This window comes from Canis aureus, chromosome 31, assembly GCF_053574225.1.
Source record: "Canis aureus isolate CA01 chromosome 31, VMU_Caureus_v.1.0, whole genome shotgun sequence".
Lineage (NCBI taxonomy): Eukaryota > Metazoa > Chordata > Mammalia > Carnivora > Canidae > Canis > Canis aureus.
This window is the reverse complement of record NC_135641.1, coordinates 8,627,273-8,652,008: the sequence shown is the minus strand read 5'-3', so window position 1 is coordinate 8,652,008 and position 24,736 is coordinate 8,627,273. Positions and strand designations below refer to the sequence as shown.

Sequence of the window (24,736 nt, the reverse complement as noted above, 5' to 3'; positions counted from 1 at the left end):
GAAGAAAGAAAAATCTGGGAAAGCAATGCAAGTCAAAAGAAGAAAAGTAGAGACTTCAGGAGACAGCATGGATTGCCAGGAATGAATTCTGGAAATTTTTCTTTTTAAAGATTTATTTATTTATTCATGAGAGACACAGAGAGAGGCAGAGACACAGGCAGAGGGAGAAGCAGGCTCCCCACAAGGAGCCCAATGTGGGACTCGATCCCAGGACCCCGGGGATCACACCCTGAGCCACCCAGGCGCCCCTGGAGATTTTTTTTTTAAACTAGTACACCAACACCACTAGGTTGAAATAAAGGGAAAACAGCACAGCTGGACTTCAGTAAGACATGTGTCCACTCTCCCCTGACATCCTTCACTCACAAATATTCATGGACTGCCTAAGGCATGCAGGCATCGTCCTCCGGCTGGGCACACAGTGATGAAGCCCATGTGGAGGTGACATCTGGCTACACACTCATCTGCATGTCCTTACAGTCAGATCAGAGCATCACAGAGTAGAGCATAAATTAATGAACAACCACCTCCTGTGAGCACTGGCCCATGGAGCAAATGATATACTTTACAGGATAGGGAGGTCCCAGGGCTCTGTATCATTCAAAATTTGTGGCTGTTTCTTTCAAATAATATAGATGAGAACACTAATTTCATGGTTATTAAAGTTGTATGTGGAATAAAGTACACAGAGACAACCAAATAATTGGATGATTAAATTAGGATCCAAAATCCCTTAAAATCCTGTGGCAGCAGGGCAAATCTAACATGACAAAACTTAAAAAGAAAATATTTAAATTTTTCACTTATTTCAAAAACATCACACATACTTGAGTCAAAAAATAATAATAATAACTCCAGGGGTGCCTGGGCAATGCAGTCAGTTGGGCATGTGACTTTTGGTGTCCATTCAGGTTATGATTTCTGGGTCATGGGATGAAGTCCCATGCCGGGCTCCATGCTCAGCATGGAGTCTACTTGAGATTCTCTCTCCCTTTCCCCCTTTCCTGCTTATGTTCTCTCTCTCTCTCAAATAAAAAAAATACAAATCTTTTTAAAATTCCACTGACATAGTTTATATAAGAATATAAGAATAGTATAGTATAGATGACTTATCAGAAGCCTAAGGAAAAGTTCCATGTGAGTTGAGTATCAAGCACCAGTCTAAAGACAAGTTCAGTGCAAGGAAGGAGTTGTCTGTTGCCCTCTGCCCTGGTTGAGCCACATCTGACTCTGTATCTGGCTCCGAAACCCACACCTCAGAAAGATAGTTTAAAAGGGAGCTTCGGGGCAGCCCGGTGGCTCAGCGGTTTAGCACGCCTTCAGCCCAGGACCTGATCCTGGAGACCTGGGATCAAGTCCCACATTGGGCTCCCTGCATGGAACCTGCTTCTCCCTCTGCCTGTGTCTCTGCCTCTCTTAAATAAATAAATAAATAAATACATACATACATACATACATACATACTAGCTAGCTTCTGTCAAGAGGAGAGTTACCAGGCTAGGGAGGGTTGGTTTGTATAAATAAACATGAGAATGGACAGGAGAGAGTCCTCCAAATCTTTGGATTTTGGATTTCCCACGGAGGAAACATTAGATTTGTTTGGGGTGGTCCCCAGCGGGCAAAATTAGGGCCAGCATGTGGGAAGTGCCAGGGAGCCAGTTTGCAGCCATGTATACAGAAGGCATTTCTAACAGGATGCCCTCAGGTAAAATGAGCTGCTCTAAGAGTTAGGAGTGAATCCCAGAAGGCCCCAGGCAGGGACACCATAACCAAAAATGAAATGTTTCAGACGGGAGTTGATGGTTATTTAGAATCAAGAACCTAAAGTTTCCATTCGGCACTATTTGTATAGGTCACCTTCTAGTCTACCCAGGACGTCCTTTCTTACACAATACAAAAAACAAAGAAGAACATGTCTTGGCTTCTAACTTACTGTTCACAATTTGGTGCTAGGCACAACCAGTTCTAAAAGTCAACACCAAACTCTCAGAGAAGGCAAGAAAGAGCAGTGAGAAAGGACGCCAGGGGCAGGAAGTGGACATGGCTGACAGCAGCCAGGGAGAAGTACGGAGGGGAGGTGTCCCGGGAAGAGGCTCTCCCCTAGAGCTGCTCACACACCCTCCACACAAGCCCACAGACTTGCCCCCACCACCCCCTACCCTGAAGTCCCTTCTAACTCTGGGGTCCTGCAAGCTACTGACCTAAACCTCACAAATCCTGTGCTTCTCTCTTCCCATTTTATGATAAAGATGTGTATCAGGAACAAAAGGGAAAACACACACACACACACAAACAATATCTAACCAGTAATACAAGTCACTGGAATTCAGTTCCCCACCTTCACAGAAGTTTAGCCCTGAATGCTGACGAGTTTGACCTAAAACACACTAGCACTCAGGTGTCCCAGAGTCTGACCCACCACTGTGTGTGGTCACACCAGCTCAGCATGATCATACCAGTTGGGCATGTTCACACCAGCTCAGCATGGTCACACCCACCCAGCATGGTCACACTGGTTCATCATGATCACACAGGCTCAGCATGGTCACACAGTTGACCACAGTCACACCCACTCAGCATGGTCACATCCACTCAGCATGGTCACACCAGCTCAGCATGGTCACACTGGCTCAGAATGGTCACACCAGTTGGGCATGTTCATACCAGCTCAGCATGGTCACATCCACTCAGCATGGTCACACCAGCCCAGCATGGTCACACCAACTCAGCATGGTCACCAGCTTGGCATGGTCACACCAGCTCGGCATGGTCACACCAGCTCAGTGTGATCATACCAGCTCAGCCTATTCCAGTCCCTCGTCATCACTGACCAGTTCTCTCCGGTATATGCTTTCAAAAGTAGCATCTCATATGTGAACTGAAGCTAATCTCCTACCTGTACATGTGAAGTTTAAAGAATTAACTTTTTGTTGAAAAGTCATATATATGGTTTAAAAGTGCAAAAAAGTACTTTAAAATCTCTAATCAAAGGGGTCTTCCTCTCACCTCAGATCCCAAACCCCACCCACCCTCCCCAGAGGCAAAAGCTGTGTCTCACATACTCATAGATTATTTCTGGCAGGGTATATTTGGGAGAGTCGGAGAAGGGGGAGCACCATGTGTCAGCATGTGAATGTCCCTTTTCTACATAAGTGGAGGCAAATATCACAGTCCTGCCCCTTGTTTTTTACACCTGACAACACTCTGTTCTGCTACCGCACCTGTTCCTGTAACACCAATTAACTCCCATACCACTGCTGCCTGGGGAATGATGTCAGAATAGCCTGGAAGTTTCACTGGTTTCTGTGAGGTTCTTTCTTCAAGGGGAGGTTAGCTTTGAATTATGAGAACTGTAAACTTCAACACGAAGAGCAGTGCCCCTCAACCTGTCAGTTGGATTTTTAGAAAATGTAAGAAGAATGCCCACCCCTCCTCAGAGAGGGGCTCCCCAGCCTTGCAGTCCTGGGCTCACAGCAGGTACAAGCCCTCCAGTGCTCATCTGCACTGTGTTGTTCCCCTCAAGCTGGCATTCCCATGCTGGGTTGTTTTTGTAAAATTATTATCCCCTCGGGCGGTCTCCAGAGCCACGGAGCTGCCTGCCTGGACTGTCACGTTATCTCCCCAGACACCAATGATTGTTTCTGTTAATGCCCTGATTTCAAGGTTGCAACCATTCTGAGTGGTCTCCCATTAACCCTGCTTTTTTCCATAAGACCGGCTAGGCTCCATGTGCATTCTGGAAGAAGGCGCGTTCCAGCAGAGGAGCTCTAAGCTCTACTGGAAATCACACATGCTTCAGTACGCTTCACTCCGCCGCAGCGTTTTGACGGATGCTCCGTACATATATACCAACGCGTGCTCAGCTGGCCTCAGCTGACCCACCCTTAGGCTGTGTCCAATTATTTGTTTACTAAAGTGAGGCTGTAATTAACGCGTAAGATGTTCTTATGGACTTATTTGTGGCCCCCCAAAATTCATGTACTAAAGTTCTAATCTCCAGTACTCAGGATGTGACTGTATTTGGAGACAGGGCCTCTAAAGAGGGCTCTTTAAAGATGAAGTTAAGATGCGGTTGTTAGGGCAGGTTCTGATCCAACAGGACCTGTGTCCCTATAAGAGGAAGAGACATAGGGGAAGCTGGTACCCTGGGGAAGGGCCCTGTGAGGACACAGCGAGCAGAGAAGGTAGCTATCTGCAAGCTAAGCAGGGGGCCTCAGGAGAGACTAGTTCCGCCAACACCCTGGTCTGGAACTTCCAGTCTCCAAAGCTATGAGGATGACACATCTGCTGTTTCAGGGCCCGGCCCGTGCTGCTTTGCTACAGCAGCCCCAGCAGACAGTCGGACGTGCAGACACCCACAGGTTGCTTACTGTCCAACAGACAGGTGATATGTTTGCACTGACCCATGTCTAGGAGGTGGACCCACAAAGCATGGGATAACTCAGTTCTGCTCAGAAGATATAACTTCCTCTACCTATTTCTGAATGGAGGGGACAACTCTGAAAAATTGGCTGTTTTATCCTCTCTTGGGCTTGTGTGGTTTTTTTTTTTCAAAATTAAAAACATTTATGTATCAAAAAACACTATCAAATAAGTGACAAGACATAATCAATGAAGACAATATTTATAAAGCCTTCAGTCCATTCTTTTTAAAATTTAAATTCAATTGGCCAACATATAGTAGTACCTCATTAGTTTTAGATGTAGTTTCCAATAATTCATCAGGCTTATGCTTCTAACTCAAGGACCACTCTGTGCCTATCTAAAAAAGATTTATTCTGATTCAGAGACAGAGGATCTAAGCCTCAAAGTTATTCAAATGTTGCTAATGTCTAAGCTACTGAGTAGATGGGATTGATTCAGAGCAGCAGAGCCTCCACACGCTTGGCCAGGCAGTGACAAAGAAGTCACACAGGTGCTACTGTCAATCAGGCCTGGGTTTGAATACCAGCTCCACTCTTTGCTAATGAGTGCATGGGCCTTTAGCAAACCCAGTATTCACTAAATGCCTCAGTTTCCCCACTGAGAAATATCATCTCTACAGTGCAGTTAGTACAAGAATTAAAAATAATGTATCTAAGAGACCCAGGATTGGTAGACAGTCAACACTTGAGAGCTATCCTTGTTATCATCGTTTCTGGGCTATGAATTTCTATTCCTAATTAACATTTTCAAGTCAAGAGAGACTCGTGACCATGGTCTGCCTTTCTGAGCTGTCTTGGAAATGCCAATCAGGCAGTCTGGGCTGGGGTAAAAGCAAATAAAAACTAAGAATCTTTTATTGAAGAGACTGTCCTTTATCCAGTGGATAGTCTTTCCTGCTTTGTCGAGTATTAATTGACCATAGAGTTGAGGGCCCATTTCTGGGTTCTCTATTCTGTTCCATTGATCTATGTGTCTGTTTTTGTGCCAGTACCACACTGTCTTGATGACCACAGCTTTGTAGTACAACTTGAAATCTGGCATTGTGATGCCGCCGGCTCTGGTTTTCTTTTTCAATATTCCCCTGGCTATTTGGGGTCTTTTCGGATTCCACACAAATCTTAAAATTATTTGTTCCAACTCTGAAGAAAAACCATGGTATTTTGATAGGGATTACATTGAACGTGTAGATTGCCCTGGGAAGCATAGACATTTTCACAATTCTTCCAATCCATGAGCATGGAATATTTTTCCATCTCATTGTGTCTTCCTCAATTTTTTTCAGAAGTGTTCTGTAGTTTTTAGGGTATAGATCCTTTCCCTCTTTGGTTAGGTTTATTCCTAGGTATCTTATGATTTTGGTGCAATTGTAAATGGGACTCCTTAATTTCTCTTTCTTCAGTCTCATTGTTAGTGTATAGAAATGCCACTGATTTCTGGGCATTGATTTTGTATCCTGCCACATTGCTGAATTACTGTATGAATCCTAGCAATCTTGGGGTGGAGTCTTTTGGATTTTCTATGTACAGAATCATGTCATCTGCAACAAGGGAGAGTTTGACTTCTTCTTTACCAGTTTGAATGCCTTTTCTTTCTTTTTGTTGCCTGATTGCTGAGGCTAGGACTTCCAGTACTATGTTGAATAGCAGTGGTGAGAGTGGACATACCTGTTGTGTTCCTGATCTTAGGGGAAAGGCTCCCAGTGTTTCCCCATTGAGAATGATATTTGCTGTGGGCTTTTCATAGATGGCTTTTAAGATACTGAGGAATCTCCCTCTATCCCTACACTCTGAAGAGTTTTGATCAGAAATGGATGCTGTATTTTGTCAAATGCTTTCTCTGCATCTATTGAGAGGATCATATGGTTCTTGTTTTCTTTCTTGCTGATAAGATCTATCACGTTGATTGCTTTACTAGTGTTCAACTAGCCTTGCATCCCGGGGATAAATTCCACTTGGTCATGGTGAATAATCTTCCTAATGTACTATTAGATCTTATTGGCTAGTATCTTGTTGAGAATTTTTGCATCTGTGTTCATCAGGGATATTGGTCTATAATCCTCCTTTTTGGTGGGGTCTTTGTTTGGTTTTGGAATTAAGGTGATGCTGGCCTCATAAAAGGAGTTTGGAAGTATTCCATCCCTTTCTATCTTTCGGAACAGCTTTAGTAGAATAGGTATGGTTTCTTCTTTAAACGTTTGATAGAATTCCCCTGGGAAGCCATCTGGCTCTGGACTTTTTGTCTTGGGAGGTTTTTGATGACTGCTTCAATTTCCTTGCTGGTTATTGGCCTGTTCAGGTTTTCTATTTCTTCCTGTTTCCATTTTGGTAGTTTTTGGTTTTCTAGAAATACGTCCATTTCTTCTAGATTGCCTAATTCATTGGCGTATAGCTGCTCATAATATGCAATCCCTATCAAAATACCAAAAACACAGGAAACAGACACATAGATCAATGGAACAGAATAGAGAATCCAGAAGTGAACCCTCAACTCTATGGTCAACTAATATTCGACAAAGCAGAAAAGACTATCTACTGGAAAAAGGACAGTCTATTCAATAAATGGTGCTGGGAAAAATGGACAGCCAACTGCAGAAGAATGAAACTAGACCATTCTCTTACACCAAACATAAAGATAAACTCAAAATGGATGAAAGATCTAAATGTGAGACAAGATTCCATCAAAATCCTAGAGGAGAACACAGGCAACACCTTTTTGAACTTGGTCACAGCAACTTCTTGCAAGATACATCTAGGAAGGCAAGGGAAACAAAAGCAAAAATGAATTATTGGGACTTCATCAAGATAAAAAGCTTCTGCACAGCAAAAGAAACAGTCAACAAAACCAAAAGACAACCTACAGAATGGGAGAAGATATTTGCAAATGACGTATCAGATAAAGGGCTAGTATCCAAGATCTATAAAGAACTTATTAAACTCAACATCAAGGAAACAAACAATCCAATCATGAAATGGGCAAAAGACATGAACAGAAATGTCACCAAAGAAGACACAGACATGGCCAACAAGCACATGAGAAAATGCTCCGCATCACTGGCCATCAGGGAAATACAAATCAAAACCACAATGAGATACCACCTCACACCAGTGAGAATGGGAAACATTAACAAGACAGGAAACAACAAATGTTGGAGAGGATGTGGAGAAAGGGGAACCCTCTTGCCCTGTTGGTGGGAATGCAAGCTGGTGCAGCCACTCTGGAAAACTCTGTGGAGGTTCCTCAAAGAGTTAAAAATAGACCTGCCCTACGACCCAGCAATTGCACTGCTGGGGGTTTACCCCAAAGATACAGATGCAGTGAAACGCTGGGACACCTGCACCCCAATGTTTAGAGCAGCAATATCCACAATAACCAAACTGTGGAAGGAGCCTCAGTGTCCATCAAAAGATGAATGGATAAAGAGGAGATATATGTATACTATGGAATATTACTCAGCCATTAGAAATGACAAATACCCACCATTTGCTTCGATGTGGATGGAACTGGAGGGTATTATGCTGAGTGAAATAAGTCAATCGGAGAAGGACAAACATTATATGGTCTCATTCATTTGGGGAATATAAAAAATAGTGAAAGGGATTATAGGGGAAAGAAGAGAAAATGAGTGGGAAACATCAGTGAGGGTGACAGCACATGAGAGACTCCTAACTCTGGGAAACGAACAAGTGGTGGTGGAAAGGGAGGTAGGCAGGGGATTGGGGTGCCTGGGTGACGGGCACTGAGTGGGGACACTTGACGGGATGAGCCCTGTGTGTTATGCTATATGTTGGCAAATAGAACTCCAATAAAATAATATACAAAAAGAAAAAAAAAGCAGCTAGGAATCTGACATTTCTCCATTACAAATCCATGTTTTAGTCAAATTCATATTAAAGCGCTCCTTAACAAAGTGTAAATCCCCTTGAAAATGGGAATGTGGGGCACCTGGGTGGCTCGGTGGTTGAGCGTCTGCCTTTGGCTCTGGTCGTGATCCCAGGGTCCTGGGATCAAGTCCCGCATCGGGCTCCCTGTGAGGAACCTGCTTCTCCCTCTGTCTGTGTCTCTACCTCTCTCTGTGTCTCCCATGAATAGATAAACAAAACCTTTTTTAAAAAAACAAAAAACAATGAGGGGATCCCTGGGGGCTCAGCAGTTTAGCACCTGCCTTCTGCCCAGGGCATGATCCTGGAATCCTGGGATCAAGTCCCATGTTGGGCTCCCTGCATGGAGCCTCCTTCTCTGCTTCTTTCTCTGCCTCTCTCTCTCTCTCTCTCTCTCTCTCTCTCTCTCTCTCTCTCGTCTCTCATGAATAAATAAAATCTAAAAAAAAAAAAAAAGAAAATGGGAATATGGAATGTGACACCTAAATCAAAGGTTAGTGGACACATGGAAGGAAGGCCATGGAATGAAGGAATAAAGCATGGGTGCCTGGGACAGGTGAATGCCAGGGAGCGAGAAGGGACGGTCTTTGGAAAAGCAGAAGCTCCGGCTGCCTCCCAAATGTGCTGACTGCTCACCCTGAGCACCAGCACGTACTAATGCCTTGTGACACGCCCAGCTATCTTTACAGCAAACCCCGCAATACCTCGCCACTCGAACATAGCCACCAAGCTTGGGACATGTGTGGGGCTCGGTGGACTTTCCTGACATTGGGATTAATTATCATAAAAGGTCATTTCATTGCCCAATTTTTCACCCTATGATATTCCAGAAAAGAAAATTTCCTGGACTCTTCTTGTGATCAATGAGCTACTGTTTTATCCTTCTCTGGTAATAGTCACACCATAATATTAAATTAGAAAAAATAAGATTGAATTTCCCTCACCAATAAAAGTTATATGATTTTTTTTTTGTTCATGTTCAATTTGTATCAGTCCATTGGGTCACAAGTGTGCCAATTCCAATATAACCATAATGCGTCACTATTACAGGAACACTTCACTCTGCCTGAGAGGGTCCTGGATGACTCAGGTTTTCTATTCGAGTGCAGACACTCTATTGTGTTATTCAGATGGGAGATCTCCTTACATTTATATAAATATCCATCTTTCTATTTAAATATATGGTCTACACCATTTTGGAGGATAATGAGATCTTTATGTTTAACGCATGTCATGACAAGTGCAATTTTCCTTCGTCATAAAATAACCTACTGCATAAAAGGAGTTCTTAAGGAAACACAACCCTCAACTGAATCCTCTGAGGGGGGCTGAGATACCAGGGATGGCAAGGGCTCTGCTCCCGCCCCAGTTCCTGGGCCCTCGGCAGCAGATGGGGGCAGCCTCCTACTCCACACGACTGTGGCCTGCTCCCTGGTCTGAGCCCTTCACCCAGAGAGAAACCTGTCACTCCCTCATCTCTCATGGCCCTGTAAACTCTAAACTCCTCTGGCCTCAACTTCCTTACTCTAACTTCCACTTGTGTGTCCCCAATCTTTGTGCTCCTCAGTTTAACTTCTCGGCATGGAACCTGCATGATTCATCCCATCTCCATGGCCTTTGGCTCAGATGCCAGACTCTGGCCCAATCAGCCGGAGGAGAGTCAGTGAGCCCGGGGTCCTTATAAGACTGCTCCCTTGACAAGGCGATGGGTGGGACAGTGTCACATAGAAGGACAAGGCACCAGTAGTGACATTATTTCTCCCGGGGGCTTCAAGAATGGTCTCCTGGTTCTCATCAGAACATAGGGAAGACTGTGTTCCCCGCAGCCAAGCCCTCTGGGCTTTAACAGATTCCAGCCTTCTCCAAGCATTACCACTTCTGAGCCGTAGCTCTGATAAATCTTATTGTCATCCATCAGCATCCCCGAAGTTTCAAGATTTCGGCTGCTTTTGTTTGCTATACCAGAGTAAAAAGCTGCCCATGGCCTTCTGTTGGGGGAGGCTAAGTATGGCTGGGCTGGCGTTGTGTGAAACGCCCTCACTGCTGCAGGCCGCTCTCATGCCTAGCGCTCCCACTGGGTTCAGCTCAAAGGGTTCCAGCGGTCCTGCTAAGGGTAGAAAACTCATGGTTGTTTTAGGTCATTTTGAGACTCCAGATGGATCTGTTCTACAACATCTCCACCAAGTGGCTGCCCAGCCTTCTGCTGCAGTATCTCCACTGAGAAGAAAGTAACTATGTCCAGAGGCAACGCATTCTAACTTCAAACGACTTTATTAAAACCATACTTCAGACTGATCTTAGCTTCACATCCTTTCAGCACCAACGCCAAAAGCCAAGGTCAGGCCTCAGGGCCGGTTAGAACAGACCTAACTGCAGGTTAGTAAGTAAGTGTAGTAAGACTCTGTGCTCCTGTGTCTGCTTGTGGCTGAGCAAGTTGACCACAACTCCCTGTGCTTAGGAGAAAAATCACTAGACCATGCCTCCTCCCTGAAGGTGAGAACGGGGTGCTTCCAAACACGGAACATCCTGGCACCCAATCATGTTCATGACCACTTTTTCCTTTCTTCTCCTGCTTGGCAAGCCTTCACACATTGGGAGCTCTGTTCTGTTTCCTCCAAAGCTCCTCTCATGCAGGGTAGACATCCACAGCCTCTTGAACTGCCTCGAAGGACACGTTTTCAAGCCCCTTTACCATCTAGAATTCACTTATCAACACAGCTTCCCTTGTTCCTCTAGCTCTAGTTTGTTTATACCATCCAGATTGGTTTAGGGCCGAACTGCTGAAAGCATCCCCCGTGGGACCCGGGGGGCACAGAGGGAGTCCCCCCAGGGAAGCCTCCGTGGCGGTGCCGGCCACACCCCCGACAGATACGCAGACGGGGCTCCAGTGGAACCGGGGGGGGGGAGGGGGGTCCACTCAGCCCACCGGCCCTGACCATTACGTCAAGCGGTTAGCTTCCCGCTCTCCCCAGCTGGCACTGGAGAGAATCCTCTCGAAGCTTGGCTCCCTTCAACCTCCTTACCTCACACGGGCCAAGGAAACGATGGCTAGTCTGGATGGTGCTGGGTGTGGCTCTTCCAGCTACCGGCTGCCTCTGACCAGCTCACTGCTTTCACAGAACACAAGCAGCTTAACCACCTGCATCCATTCCTCTCGGCTCTGGGCCTAAGAAGTCTCGGATCACGGCAGCCGCGGCGGGGTCTGGAGCGAGGCCGCCTCCTGGTTCAAGGCTGGTGGTCTTCCCACTCGCGGGTGGGCGGAGGAGCTCTCTGAGGCCGCCTTCGCAGGGCACTACTCCCATTCAAGAGGGCCCACCCTCAGGCAGAGCACCCTCAGCCCCCCTCCAAGCCCCGTCTCCCCGGACCATCACACCGAGGGTCAGGATTTAATCTAAGGACGCAAACTGCAGTCCACGTCACAGCAGCTCCCCTCAGCAGCCCCACCTGCCAGGAGGGCAGTCTGAGTGGTTTTCTTCCCTTCTTTTACCAATTCCTTTCTAATCCTGAGGAATTATCTTTCCCCCTGCAAAACTCCCCGGGTGCAGGGATGCGGTAAGGCTCTGCTGTTACCCGGTCCTGCCCGTGTCCCCAAGGACAGGAGGCCCACTGAGGACTCCTGCCGTCAGTGAAGGCTGGATCTGAGTTCAGAGCCCTTCTGACTTGGTACCCCAACCCCACTCTGGGAGCGGGGCATCCCCCCGTGAGAGTTCTCCGTCCCTCCCGAATACTCCAGACGCACGTCTGACCTTGCCAGCAAGTGCATTCCCCCCGCAGCGCCTCCAGGCAGGGAGCGGGCCCAGGGCCATCTGCCCTCCACACTGCCGGGCCCCCTCGCCCCACTTGAGACCCACCCCCATTTGGGTCAGGCCACCACAGGGAACAAACAACACCACACCTGTGGGAGGGCAACAACACGGGTTCGGGTTTGTCCATGTAAGATGTCCTCCCATTGGAGGCTCCGAGTCAGTTCAGCAACTCAGTGGTATCGTCAAAGACCCGCAGTCTATCCAGCTTTCTGCTCCACCAACCTCCTGGCTCCCAGCTTCACTTTTCCCCTGGTGGCTGCAAAACGGCCGTGACAACTGCAGGCATTACTGCTTTGTACAGCTGCCCGAAGACAGGGGGGATGCTCACTCCTCAAGCACCTCCTTCTGTTAGCAATAAGCTCTAAGCAGATGTCCCTTCACACTTCACTGGAGGGAACTGGATCACATGCCCATGACCCAGCACCCACCCTGACACCCAGGGCATGGGATCAGACAACTGGCCCGGCCCAGTGTCCCTGACACCTGAAGGTTCTGGGGTTACCCAGAAAGAGGGGAGATGGCCATGGGATCAGAGGGAGCAGTGCCTGCACACCTTCAGCCAGTACAGGTGCCTGGGTCAGAGACCTGGAGATTCTGGTGCCAGGCCAGGTGTGAAACGCCCCACTGCGGCCCAGAGGACTGCAGATGGTCTAGGAGACACACATTACAGCACAGGCTCAGAAGACTCCTGCCCTTGAGAACATCTATGCCTTCACGGCAGCTCTTTCCTACCCCTGGCCATCAGGAAAGTACCTTGGCAGATGTGTAGTGTCCAGCTGTGAGGTTTAAACATCAGGAATCTTGCACTGTTTCCATTCTGTTTGGCTGTGACTTGTCACAATGTATGCCATCACTCAGCAATGGTGAACATAGTGTATTTATTTGGAAGAGTCTCAGTTCTTAGATCTTTTAAACTTGGTTTTATATCCTCTTGGTGGAGCTAAGCATTTCAGGAAATCAGAATGCTAGAATTGGCGGAGGATCCAAGAAAGCCAACCTGGCACACCTGGGGAAGGCAAAGCTTGCAATCTTGGAACCAAGCTTTTAGAGAAAGGCGCATTCAAATGGGAATGTGCTCTGATCATTGACCCCAATGTCAATGGAACCTCCAGGTCTGGTCAAACAGCTCCTGTTAGGCTATGTCACCACTAAGCTCTATCCTATTTTTGTTTGGTTATTGGTTTTGTTTTTTTTTTTAACTTTAAATTTTATCAAGTTAGCATTTATCCCTTATTTCAATCTGCCAGACATTTCTGAATCCTACTTGGCATCAAAAATAGTAGCTCTTACTCCCTGCCTTGTGTCGTGTGCAACTTCTATGAGAAAATTCTTACAGGTCACTTACAGGTTAAAGACACAGCTGAAAAAAAATCAATTAAAGATCTTACAAACTCCATGAGTCTCAACACTTCTGTGAAATGGTCCATTTTTTCCTGAGGTTGTGGGACCAAGCATCATCTAATCCTTGGGAAGCTAAAGGAGAAACCCAAAATGGCAAGTTAAATATGCCTTTGCAGATAGTCTGATGCTTGCAGAAATCCACCAGAAGCCTGTCTAGAAACTTACTGCTGTTTACAGACACAAATACACTCATGTACACACACATACATCTCAGATTCAATAAAAAACAGTAGTCCATGTGGAAGGAGCCTCGGTGCCCAACGAAAGATGAGTGGATAAAGAAGATGTGGTTTATGTATACAATGGAATATTACTCAGCTATTAGAAATGACAAATACCCACCATTTGCTTCAACGTGGATGGAACTGGAGGGTATTATGCTGAGTGACGTAAGCCAGTCGGAGAAGGACAAACATTATATGTTCTCATTCATTTGGGGAATATAAATAATAGTGAAAAGGAATATAAGGGAAGGGGGAAGAAATGTGTGGGAAATATCAGAAAGGGAGACAGAACGTAAAGACTGCTAACTCTGGGAAATGAACTAGGGGTGGTAGAAGGGGAGGAGGGCGGGGGGTGGGAGTGAATGGGTGACGGGCACTGGGGGTTATTCTGTATGTTAATAAATTGAACACCAATAAAAAATAAATTAAAAAAAAAAAAACAGTAGTCCACTAGCCTTGGAACAAATTATTCTTAATTTGTGATATATATATTCTTAAATGTTCTAGAATATGAGGACCTACGTCCTTTAGAAAGTTTTACCATGAAATAGACAAAAGAAAGACATAAATCTTAAGGATGAATCAAGTTGGAGAAATCTATAAATATACCCTGTTTAAAAAGTGCTTCTTTTCATCTGGCATTAAGTCGTATTTTTTATTATGTGAAAAGCTGTTCACATCTTCCCCGCACGTCGATGTGATTATGACTCATTCATATTTTCATGTGTCTGAGTGCATGGAAAGAAGTCAGACCTCTTTTTTGAATACACTGTGAAATGGGACTTTAAATCTACCTGCTGCTCTTAACTTCTGTTTGTCTTCCAAAAGTTAAGGAAAGGAACAGTAGTTTTTCATTCCATACTGAAGAATAATATACTCTTTGCTGAAGACACAGATGGAAGTCTCTATAAAATCGAAGACGGCCAACACCTGGGAAACCACGCTTGATAAAAGTCTACATTTGAGTGACTGACTGGGTGTGCGCTGGTCCTTGGGGCCTCTTGCCTCTCAGAGTGCTGATGTCATAGGCCCACACAGTATCTACCCCCTCCCCGGTGACATGGTCTGGGGTCCAGCCAGGGAAAGGGAATCGGCAGGCAATGACTCTGGCGTCATCCTCAAGTTCAAGCGCAAGTTTCTCCTTCAACCGCAGCATCTGTGCAGAACAATAGCCGTTATTTCAACAAGCGGTGAGTTGGAGGAAAAGATTCCCAAGTGTTCTTTTGCATCTTAGTGCCTGAAGATACCTTACAAAATTAGGAACTGTGGGGGTGTCTGGGTGGCTTAGTTGATGAAGCATCTGCCTTCGGCTCAGCTTATGATCAGGGTCCTGGTATTGAGCCCCGTGTCAGGCTCCCTGCTCAACGGGGAGTCTCCTTCTCCCTCTCCCTCTGCTGCTCCCTGCTCCCATGCCACTCGTACACTCTCTCTCTCAAATCTTTAAAACAAAATTAATAACTGTAAATAAAATCCCTTCAGAGCATAAATACATTATCAAACGATCCATTAAAATGCAGAAGTCACATTAACAACAGGGGCACCTGAGTGGCTCAGTTGGTTAAGTGCCGAACTTGATTTCAGCTCAGGTCATGATCTCAGGGTGGAGACTGAGCCCCACCCTCAACAAGGAGTCTGCTTGAGATTCTCTCTCCCTCTGTCCCCTCCTCCACTCTAAAAATATGAAATAAAGTACCCTTATTTAAAAATAAAGTGAGAAGCAGCTGTAAATTATCTGCCCACCTAGCATTTCAATCTATCCTGTCTCAACTACTTAACACATTTTCCCACATTTTAACATCTCTGAAATCAGGATACATGTTACAATTGACATAGTCTTAGAATTATGATTGGCAGTATTTTTTTCTTTCTCAATAGCAATGGTGCATACTAAAATTAACAGTACTGGGGCGCCTGGGTGGCTCAGGTGGTTAAGCATCTGCCTTCAGCTCAGGTCATGATCCCAAGGTCCTTGGATCAAGCCTCGCATCAGCTCCCTGCTCAGAGGGGAGTCTGCTTCTCCCTCTGCCCTCTGCCCACCCCACCCCCACCTTGTTCATGCTTGCTCTGTCACTCTCTCAAATAAATAAATAAAATCTTTAAAAAAAAAAAAAACAAACACAGTATCTAGCTTCAGTGAAATATGGTATTACTAAATTGGACCATGAAAAATATACTCGTTCTAACTTAAATTTAATGAAATATTTCATGATTCTTCAAAAATTTATCTTTAATGCACTGATAACTTCATAGTCAACACAACTTATAAAAAGTAAAATCCTCTTATTTATCAATTTTGCATCCTTTTATTACCAACCTACCTGCTAAAAGTATTGATGTAATTATATCAGCAAATTAACAACCACTTTAAAATTGATCTTCAGATCCTACCATCTTTACCTCCTTCTTTTGTTATTTTGAAAGAATTTCAAATTTACAGAAAAGTCACAAGAATAGAACAAAGAATTCCTATATTCCTTCACCCAAGTTCACCCATTTTTAATAGTTTGGCATATTTGCTTTATGTAATTTGCCCTCTTTCCCTATGAATACTTTTCCTAAACCATTTGAGAACAGGTTGCATACAACATATCCCTTTGTTCCTTGATACGTCAGTGTTCTCTGAGACACAACCCCAGCTCCGTTATTAAATTCAGGAAATTTAAGATTGTATTCCAATCATAATCTCAAAGTCTTCCAATTCCGCCAAATGTCCCAATAATATCTCTTATAACACTTTCCCCCACAATGTCATGCTGCATGTAGCTATGTTTCCTTTGTCTACTTTAACCTGGAACAGTTCCTGCATCTTCCTTTGTCTCTCATGACAACATCTCTAGGAAGTCGGGCCATTGATCCACCGGTGGGCCCTCACCTTAGGTTCTCGACTTCTGCTCACAATGACTCGGCACACACATCTTTGGCAAGGCCCCACAAGTGGGGCTGTGAGCTTCTCAGGGCCCCACAGTCAGACGCCCATGGGGACCTTCTGCTGTGAGAGTGATGGTCACCACCCAGTTAGGGTGATGCTTGGTGTCTCGGCAGTGGGGTTGCTAGTTTTCCCTTATACTGAGCAATTTGCCAGAGGTAGCCTGAGACAATTAAATATCCTGCTGCCCATTGAAATGTCCCTCACCAGATGTAGCATTCTTGGTGATTCTGGCCTAGGTTAATTTTCACTGTATGGTTACAAGGTGGCAATTTGCTAATTCCATCATTCCTGTCAGTCCATCAGACTGACAATAGGCATTCTATTGCAAGGAAGAGCTCTCCCTTCTTTCTGCCTATGTACCTATCGTTGTAAATATGAGCCCCTAGATTCCTATTCTGTACAGTGGGTTCTGATCCACTATCATCCTTGTGTCTTCTGATACTCAGACTATCCCAGCCTGGCCCCTGGGAGCCTCCCAAGTCGCCTCTCTCCCCTTTGGATGCGCCCCCAAAATACTCTGAACACTTCCTCATATTTGGGCTGAGCAAAATGCCCCAGGCTTTTGTTTTGATCCCCCTAAGCCCTCAGATCAGCCACCTCTCAGACATTCCTGGTTCCTCTAAATGGGAAATGATATCTTGAAACCAAGATCTGAGCAAAAACTAATCCCTTAAAAAAAAAACTAATCCCTTTAAAACTAACCAAATAAATCAAGACAAACAAATCAATAGTGCTTCTATGAAGACTTTTTACTCCTGACCCCTGTCTTTAAAAAGTGTCTTGAAGAAAGTCCTCCATGTGACCTCTGGCTACAGTGAGCCAAAACTCTGATTCTTTATTATAATTAATACCAAGGTAACCAAGAAAAAATTCCATTAAGAATGGGTTAATTTTACTCTTTTAACAGCCAGTAAGAGAATTCTTAAAAAAAAAAAAAAAAAAAAAAAAGGTTCCTTGAGGGAAAAATTAAATAGGCAAAGAATGAGACAATATGTGTTTTTTCAAAATATCAGAGGATTCTTACAGCAATTTTGTTCATAAAAAGATCATTGTAAATGTATTCATGTTATCATTATTCTTCTTTTACAGTTTCTTTTATTTCCCAATGACTGTCATATGCTAAGTCAAGATAAACCTACAAATGAAAGAAGCTATTTCAATGGTAAGAAATTAACTGAGTCAATCGCACATAAATATGCAATGAGCCTGGGTCTTGATATCATGCACAAAGAGAGGCAGTCATGTGTCATGTCTGTCTAATGGAATTCAAAATTATTCATACAATTAGAGATTTCAAAGTGACACGAACTCATCATATTCTAATTACATCTTCAAAATTTTGAACATAAGTTGAAACCAGCTCAAAGACATAAGCCAAACCGCCATGCCCATGAGCAGCTCTTAAAAGTGTTCAAAGGCTCCCTCCTCCCCAAAACACTGGCTTCACTTGACTTCTAGGGTAACACCCCCCACCACGGGCTTTCCTCCTACCCAACCCCTCCTCTCAAGCCCTTTGCTGGGTGCCCCTCACTTGTCAGAGGCCAGAGCTTGGGCCTTGACCGGTTCTGCCCTGTTGGCGGGGGACCTCAGCCACTCCTGGGCTTCAACTCCTTCCAAGAGCCCCCTCACCTCCCCAAGCCCCAGAACCCCTCTACCCACCACTGCCAACCACACATCTCCACACACGTCTCAGGCTTCCCTTTTTTTTTTTAATCTTAATTTTGTTTATTTGAGAGAGACAGCAAGTGAGCAAGCAAGTGCAAGTGGAAGGAGAAGCAGACTCCCTGCTGAGCAGAGTGTCAGATGCGGGGCTCCATCCCAGGGCCCCGAGATCACAAGCTGAGCCCAAGGCAGATGCTTCACCGCCTAAGCCCCCCAGGCGCCCCCATCTCGGGCTTCCTGCAGCTCTGCCTGCCTGTCCCAGCTCGGCAACAACAATGCACTTCCAGCATCTCTGCCCAAACCCTTGAGGAATGGTTCCTTTCTTCCACGCCCCAAGGGGATGCGCCCGCCCACCCTGCTGTCTCCATCCTCCACCACCTGCAAAACCAGCTTCTGCATGCTGGCACGCACCTACCACCCCTCCTGCCTGGCTGCCCGCAAGAGTGCCTAACCTGTCTCCTGGCTTCTACTCATGCCCAGAGTCCACACAGCAGCCTGGATCCTCTGCAACCCAGCAGTCCTCCGCTCCTCTGCCCAAAACCGCCAGGGCTTCTGCATTCCACAGCCCTGACTGCCTCTCTGACCTCACTCTCCTCTGGCCTTACTCACCCTCCTGCTGCCGCTGAAACCCAGCAGGACACAACCTGGGCGCCTCTGCAGGGACATGCTCTCTGCCCCCCTCTCCCCTGCTTTACTCCGCCCCACAGCACTCACCCCCTCCTGTTGTACCACATTTTTTTTTTAAGATTTTTATTTTTTTAAGTAAGCTCTATGCCCAGTGGAGAGCTCAAACTTATAACCCCAAGATCAAGAGTCACATGACCTACTGACTGGGCCAGCCTGGCGCCCTTTTTATAGGGACTGCCTTTACTGTCTGCTCTCCCCACTAGCACCGAGGCACCTCGGGCCAGGGGTGGTTCTCTTCTTCATTCACTAAAGTACCCCCAAGTGATTAGCATGGAGTCTGGCACTTTGTGGTACTGAATAAATACTTGTCGAATGAATGAACAAAGGATACATGGTCCCATGGTGAATCATTTATCTTTATCAGAATACGATGGTAAGATTTTTGTTCATCATTTCACAACATGATTCGTAACTAAAATTAAATTAGGCAGTCTTTGAAGTTCCGAAATGTAATAGCCCACCAGGAAGTATCCTTAACAGGTATGTTTCTACCATGCTCGTTCGTTCATCTGATGAGAATTTCCGGAGTCACGACTGCGCTGGTGCCACGGTCCTAGGGGTCTGGCAGCAGACACAGGCCGGCCCTTACTCGTGAGGCTACAGTGCAGTGTACGCGGCCAACCTGACGAAGCCCTCATGTAAGGAAATGTGTGAGAACTCACTATAGAGAAGACAGAAAACAGGCCGCTGGGGTTCATCTCATTGGGCAATCAGGGATGACTTCCTGGAGGAAGGGACACTAGACCTGCAAGTGGTCAGGAGGTATTCACCAACGAGGCCCAGAGCTGGATGGGATGTGAAGTCAGAAGGAAGGACACGGCTCACGCAGTGGAGTTCAGGGGCTGAGAGAAGGATAGAAGGCTGGTGCGCAGAAAGCTGAGGGAGGCAGAGGCCACTCCACACAAGGCCTTGGGCCAGGTAGAGCGTTCACACCTTATCTTCACTGCTTTAAAGCAACAGGATGTCGCAGTTGGGTTTTAAATACGGACATGATTGATCTGTTTCACATTCTGAAAAGAGGAGCATGAGCTAGAGTTATATGTGGGTATTTACCACACTAGGACTGAATTTACCAGATCCAAATGAGATTCCTCACCCCTGGAGGGTTAGATACCCACCAGGATTGAAATGAGTTTCGAGCCATGAAAGCACAGAGCTGTCAGGAACCATTGGTATGGGATCAGAAGTAGGGTGGATGATCTTTAATTCCAAGTTTCTACTTCTCCAGCTCCCTACGTATTCTCCTGGCCCCAGGAGATGTTGGTGCTACATGGGCTTCGTTGGGCCACGCAGCCATGCCGGCCAGTGATCAACAAGAGAAGTGCATTTCACTAGCAGACGGCCCCAGCAGGGCGCCCCGGACTCCACAGACAGCAGAGCTGCCCTCCTGACCCTCTGACAGCACTTTCCTCCCCATTACTACTTCCACACAGATGAAGCTCTATGAGGTTTAAAAGTGGGACCCTGCACCGACGAACAAGCCCCTGTGGGTCCTGTGAACAAGCCACCTATGTGGAAAACTGCCCAGGGGCTGAATCCCTCTCACTCCACAGAACATGGCTGCTTCATGTTTTCAGCTATTCCCCTTTTTCTTGGGAACAGTGAAATGGTACAACTTCTTTATTTAAGGTTTCTCTGTATACAAACAAATGGGCAATAATTACAAAAGCATTCATCAAAAAAACAGGAATCTTATTTCCCCAAGTGAACAACTCCAAAAACTGGCCATGCTCAAACATGGTAGACCCACAAGGAGTTGGAGCCCACAGGCCACTGCTGCCCCGTCCCGGGCGGAGCTGCTACGGCCTCAGGCCACCCAGGGCCTGGCCTCTCACAATGGCATGGAAGTCGCAGTAAACATCTACTTTTACTTTTTATAAAGCATGGAATTCAAATTAAACTTATTTGCTCCAAAATGCTGATTATTCGAAAGGAATGCCCAAACATCATCAGGAGTAGATAACCGTCAAAGTCCATAGCAATGCTCAGATATCAAATTGTTTCTTTTAAATGACTAGGGATCACACCGCTTTTCATTTCTATAACAGAAGTGTGAACACCCATATATTATCTTAATTTGGGCTTACTAAGAATTCCAAACATATAGAATCCTGCTACTTACAAGAATATGTAACCACAGCACTTCTAAATCGACTTAAGTAAAAGTGGCATTGTACCAAAGCTCCTAATAGTAAGAAAAGATTTCTCAAACACTGAACTGTCTTATACAAATATTAATGTGTGACGAAGAAAACAAAAAAGTAAATTTCCCTTCTTTTCTAAGTTAAAAACCATCCATATCAGTTACACAGTGGCATTTCAGCAAACATCCCATTTTTCCAGGATTATTATGGTCACAATCATAGACCTTGAAAAGTGAAAAGGGATTTCTTTCCATGGTCTGTAAACCAACAATTACAATAAAAGCATCTCATCCTGGTCGTCTTCCCAAAAGCTAAATTTAGAACCATTTACAGTACGATGCCACCAGGATGTTTTCACTTTCTAAAGTATGTAATCTAAGTTCAATACAAATCAGTCAGCTGAGGTCAAGTGACAGTAGTCAACGCTCATCCACCCTGAAAACTGCCTCACTATGAAACCAGAGGCCTGATCAATTCGAAGGGAACATGCCATTAACTCTCCCAAGTAACTTCAGCTGGATATTAAGTGAGCAACCTCGAAAATCTCCAACTACATTAGACAGGGGCAGGTCATACAGGAGTTTCCAGATTGGAGTTTTTAGGGCTTAGGTAGATCAATGAGAATTTGATCTGAAGCAGAAGTTTGAACAACATGACTGCCCCTTTTACAATTATACTTTTAAGGCCCCACGGTACTTTGTCAAGCCAGCAAGCTGAAATCCCATGTCCTCCCAGAATCTCTGGGGGTGAGGGGGCTGCCGTTGGGTACACAGGCGGGCAGCCACATGGATGGGCAGCCACACAGATGTGACCTGTTAGAGCTGGAGGGTCTACCCAAGACCTACACCCAACCAACCAGGGGACAGGAGGGTGCATACTCACCATCTGAGGCACACCAAAAATAACGACGTTTGAGTACTGTGAAAAAGTAACCTAAAAAAGAGAGGCAATAATGCACAGGTTAATTTTAAAAGGCCAAACATCAAGCTTAACTTTTGTTTCAAAAGGAGTAGCAATTTCCCATTTCGACAAATAGCAGGATTTTTACAAAGAGTGGCTCCCTTTAAGATTTCACAGAAATCCACATTTACGTGTCTGTTAATTCAATCCACTACAGTTCTCCAGACACCTCCCTTAAGTCATTCCTGTCATCCTCAAGGATGCTCCACGCAGGGTCTGCCCAGGGGTCACCTGTCGGAAATGCCAGTGACTCGTCCAGTGACCATCTGGTGGCCGCGCCAGTTGCCCTGTGCCATTGGTGCCCCAGTCCACACTTTTCTACTCTTCACCATCACCAAACTAGCTCAGCAAGAGCATGTGACATAGGACAACCACCTGTCTTTTATGTTTAGCCATTCTTAAAATTCTTGTCCCTCTCCTCTAAAATACTAAGTAAAAATTGAATAAAATGATCTTTAGTTGAAAAACTGGGGGGGGGGGTGAGTGCTTTGCCAGTCAAAATTCTTATTGTCCAATAAAAGTCTTATTTACTCTGCAGGGAGATCGTTTATGTATATACAGAATAAAAAACAATGCAAGCAAAACTCATGTGAATTTTTATAAGCTACTGATGACAATATTACAGTGGGAAGTTCTTATTTAAGAAAAAACATTTTATGGAGCATTTCTAAAGCAAAACTACAGGACATTTTTTTTAGAGTACAAATAAACTGGGAAGTATCTTATACATTATGAAAACCAGAAAAAAAACATAACAAAGTTAGTAGATTCTGTCTTTTGCACTCACCTCTCTGTAGATACACATATACATATGCAGCCACACACATACAGACCTCTGTAGGCACACACATGCACACACACAAAGTCTACCATTTACCAAGAACATCAACAACTTAATGCTTATAATTTATAAGATTTCCATATGAGATTTTTAAAATCTCATCATTTTGTAATAGAAATGAGAATTTTTTTTAATTGAGCAAATTCTTAGAATTCACATAACCTATCAGGTCTAAAATCTTAAGCTTCTACTTCTAAAAGGGTTGGTGTGTAAATCTATCCATTTAAAACGTGTTCACATTATGCTCTATTTTAACTATTTTTCTTTTAATACATTCTTCAGTTTTTAATCATACTAATTACAAAGTTTTGATTGCCATTTCCTAGGACCATTCTCTGCCTTACATACCTTCCACAAATCTGATATATAAAATTTGGCAGAGTCCTGAACCCCTTCTCGCCAAGCACGGTATCTGGAGTACCAAACTAGCCATGGGTTTAATTCATAACCAACAGCTGTGAATCCTTCTTTGGCAGCTGCTATCACCTGCAGAAAGAGGCCTGTGTTTATTCTAGGTAAGAAGAAAAACATTAACCTACTGAATGGGAGAAGATATCTGCAAATGTTATCCAATAAGGGGTTAGTATCCAAAATATGTAAAAAACTTATATAACTCAACACCAAAAAAAAAAAAAACCAACAACAAACAATACAATTAAAATGGGCAGAAGACATTAGAAACGACAAATACCCACCATTTGCTTCGACGTGGATGGACCTGTAGGGTATTATGCTGAGTGAAATAAGTCAATCGAAAAGGACAAACATTATATGGTCTTATTCATTTGGGGAATATAAAAATTAGTGAAAAGGAATAAAGGGAAAGGAGAGAAAATGAGTGAAAAATATCAGTGAGGGTGACAAACATGAGAGACACCTAACTTGGAAATGAACAAGGGGTAGTGGAAGGGGAGGTGTGCAGGGGGTTGGGGTGATTGGGTGATGGGCACTGAGGGGGGCACTTGGTGGGATGAGCACTGGGTGTTATGCTATATGTTGGCAAATTAAACTCCAATAAAAAAATTTTTAAATAAATAAATTAAATTAAATGGGGATCTGAAAATTAAATTAAATTAAATTTAAAAAATGGGCATGGGATCCCTGGGTGGCGCACCGGTTTAGCGCCTGCCTTTGGCCCAGGGCGCGATCCTGGAGACCTGGGATCGAATCCCATGTTGGGCTCCCGGTGCACGGAGCCTGCTTCTCCCTCTGCCTGTGTCTCTGCCTCTCTCTCTCTCTGTGTGACTATCATAAATAAATAAAAATCAAAAAAAAAAAAGGGCAGAAGACATGAAGAGACATTTCTCCAAAGAAACATATAAATAGCCAAGACACATAAAAGATGCTAAACATCACTCATCATCGGGGAAATGCAAATCAGAATTACAATAAGATATCACCTCACCTGTCAGAATGGCTAAAATCATAAACACAAGAAACAAGTGTCGATGAAGATGTGGAGAAAAAGAAACCCTTGTGTACTATTAGTGGGAATGCAGTCACTGTGGAACAGTATGGAGGGCCCTCAAAAAATTGAAAATACAATTACCATATGATCCAGTAATTCCACTACTGAGTATCTACCCAAAGAACATGAAAACATTAACTTGAAAAAATATACGTACCCCTATGTTTATTGCAGCGTTATTTACAATAGCCAAATTATGGAAGTATTCACCTTCATGCAGCCCAAATATCCACTTACTAGATTAATGGGTAAGGAAGAGTGGTATACACACACACACACGTACACACACAAACACACAATGGAATATTATT

General features: G+C 44.7%; 1 protein-coding gene across 7 annotated transcripts in view; it reads right to left on the bottom strand.

The window, feature by feature from the left end:
• ATPSCKMT (ATP synthase c subunit lysine N-methyltransferase) overlaps window positions 1-24,736 on the bottom strand; it is a 193,798-nt gene that overhangs the window by 161,642 nt on the left and 7,420 nt on the right. For 2 of the 7 annotated variants that reach the window (XR_013369173.1, XR_013369174.1), the window contains exons 3-4: window positions 23,306-23,443; window positions 22,039-22,089 (exon numbers count right to left, since the gene is read on the bottom strand). Coding sequence is in view for 5 of the 7 variants with exons in the window: in XM_077879590.1 (XP_077735716.1) it covers window positions 14,690-14,890; window positions 22,039-22,089; window positions 23,306-23,443 (390 nt within the window). In the remaining 2 variants the exon portion in view is untranslated. Of the gene's footprint in view, window positions 1-12,968; window positions 14,891-14,919; window positions 15,173-19,347; window positions 19,674-19,706; window positions 20,023-22,038; window positions 22,090-23,305; window positions 23,444-24,736 lie in introns of those variants that run through there. The other 5 variants (XM_077879590.1, XM_077879593.1, XM_077879594.1 and 2 more) reach the window with 5 other exon arrangements.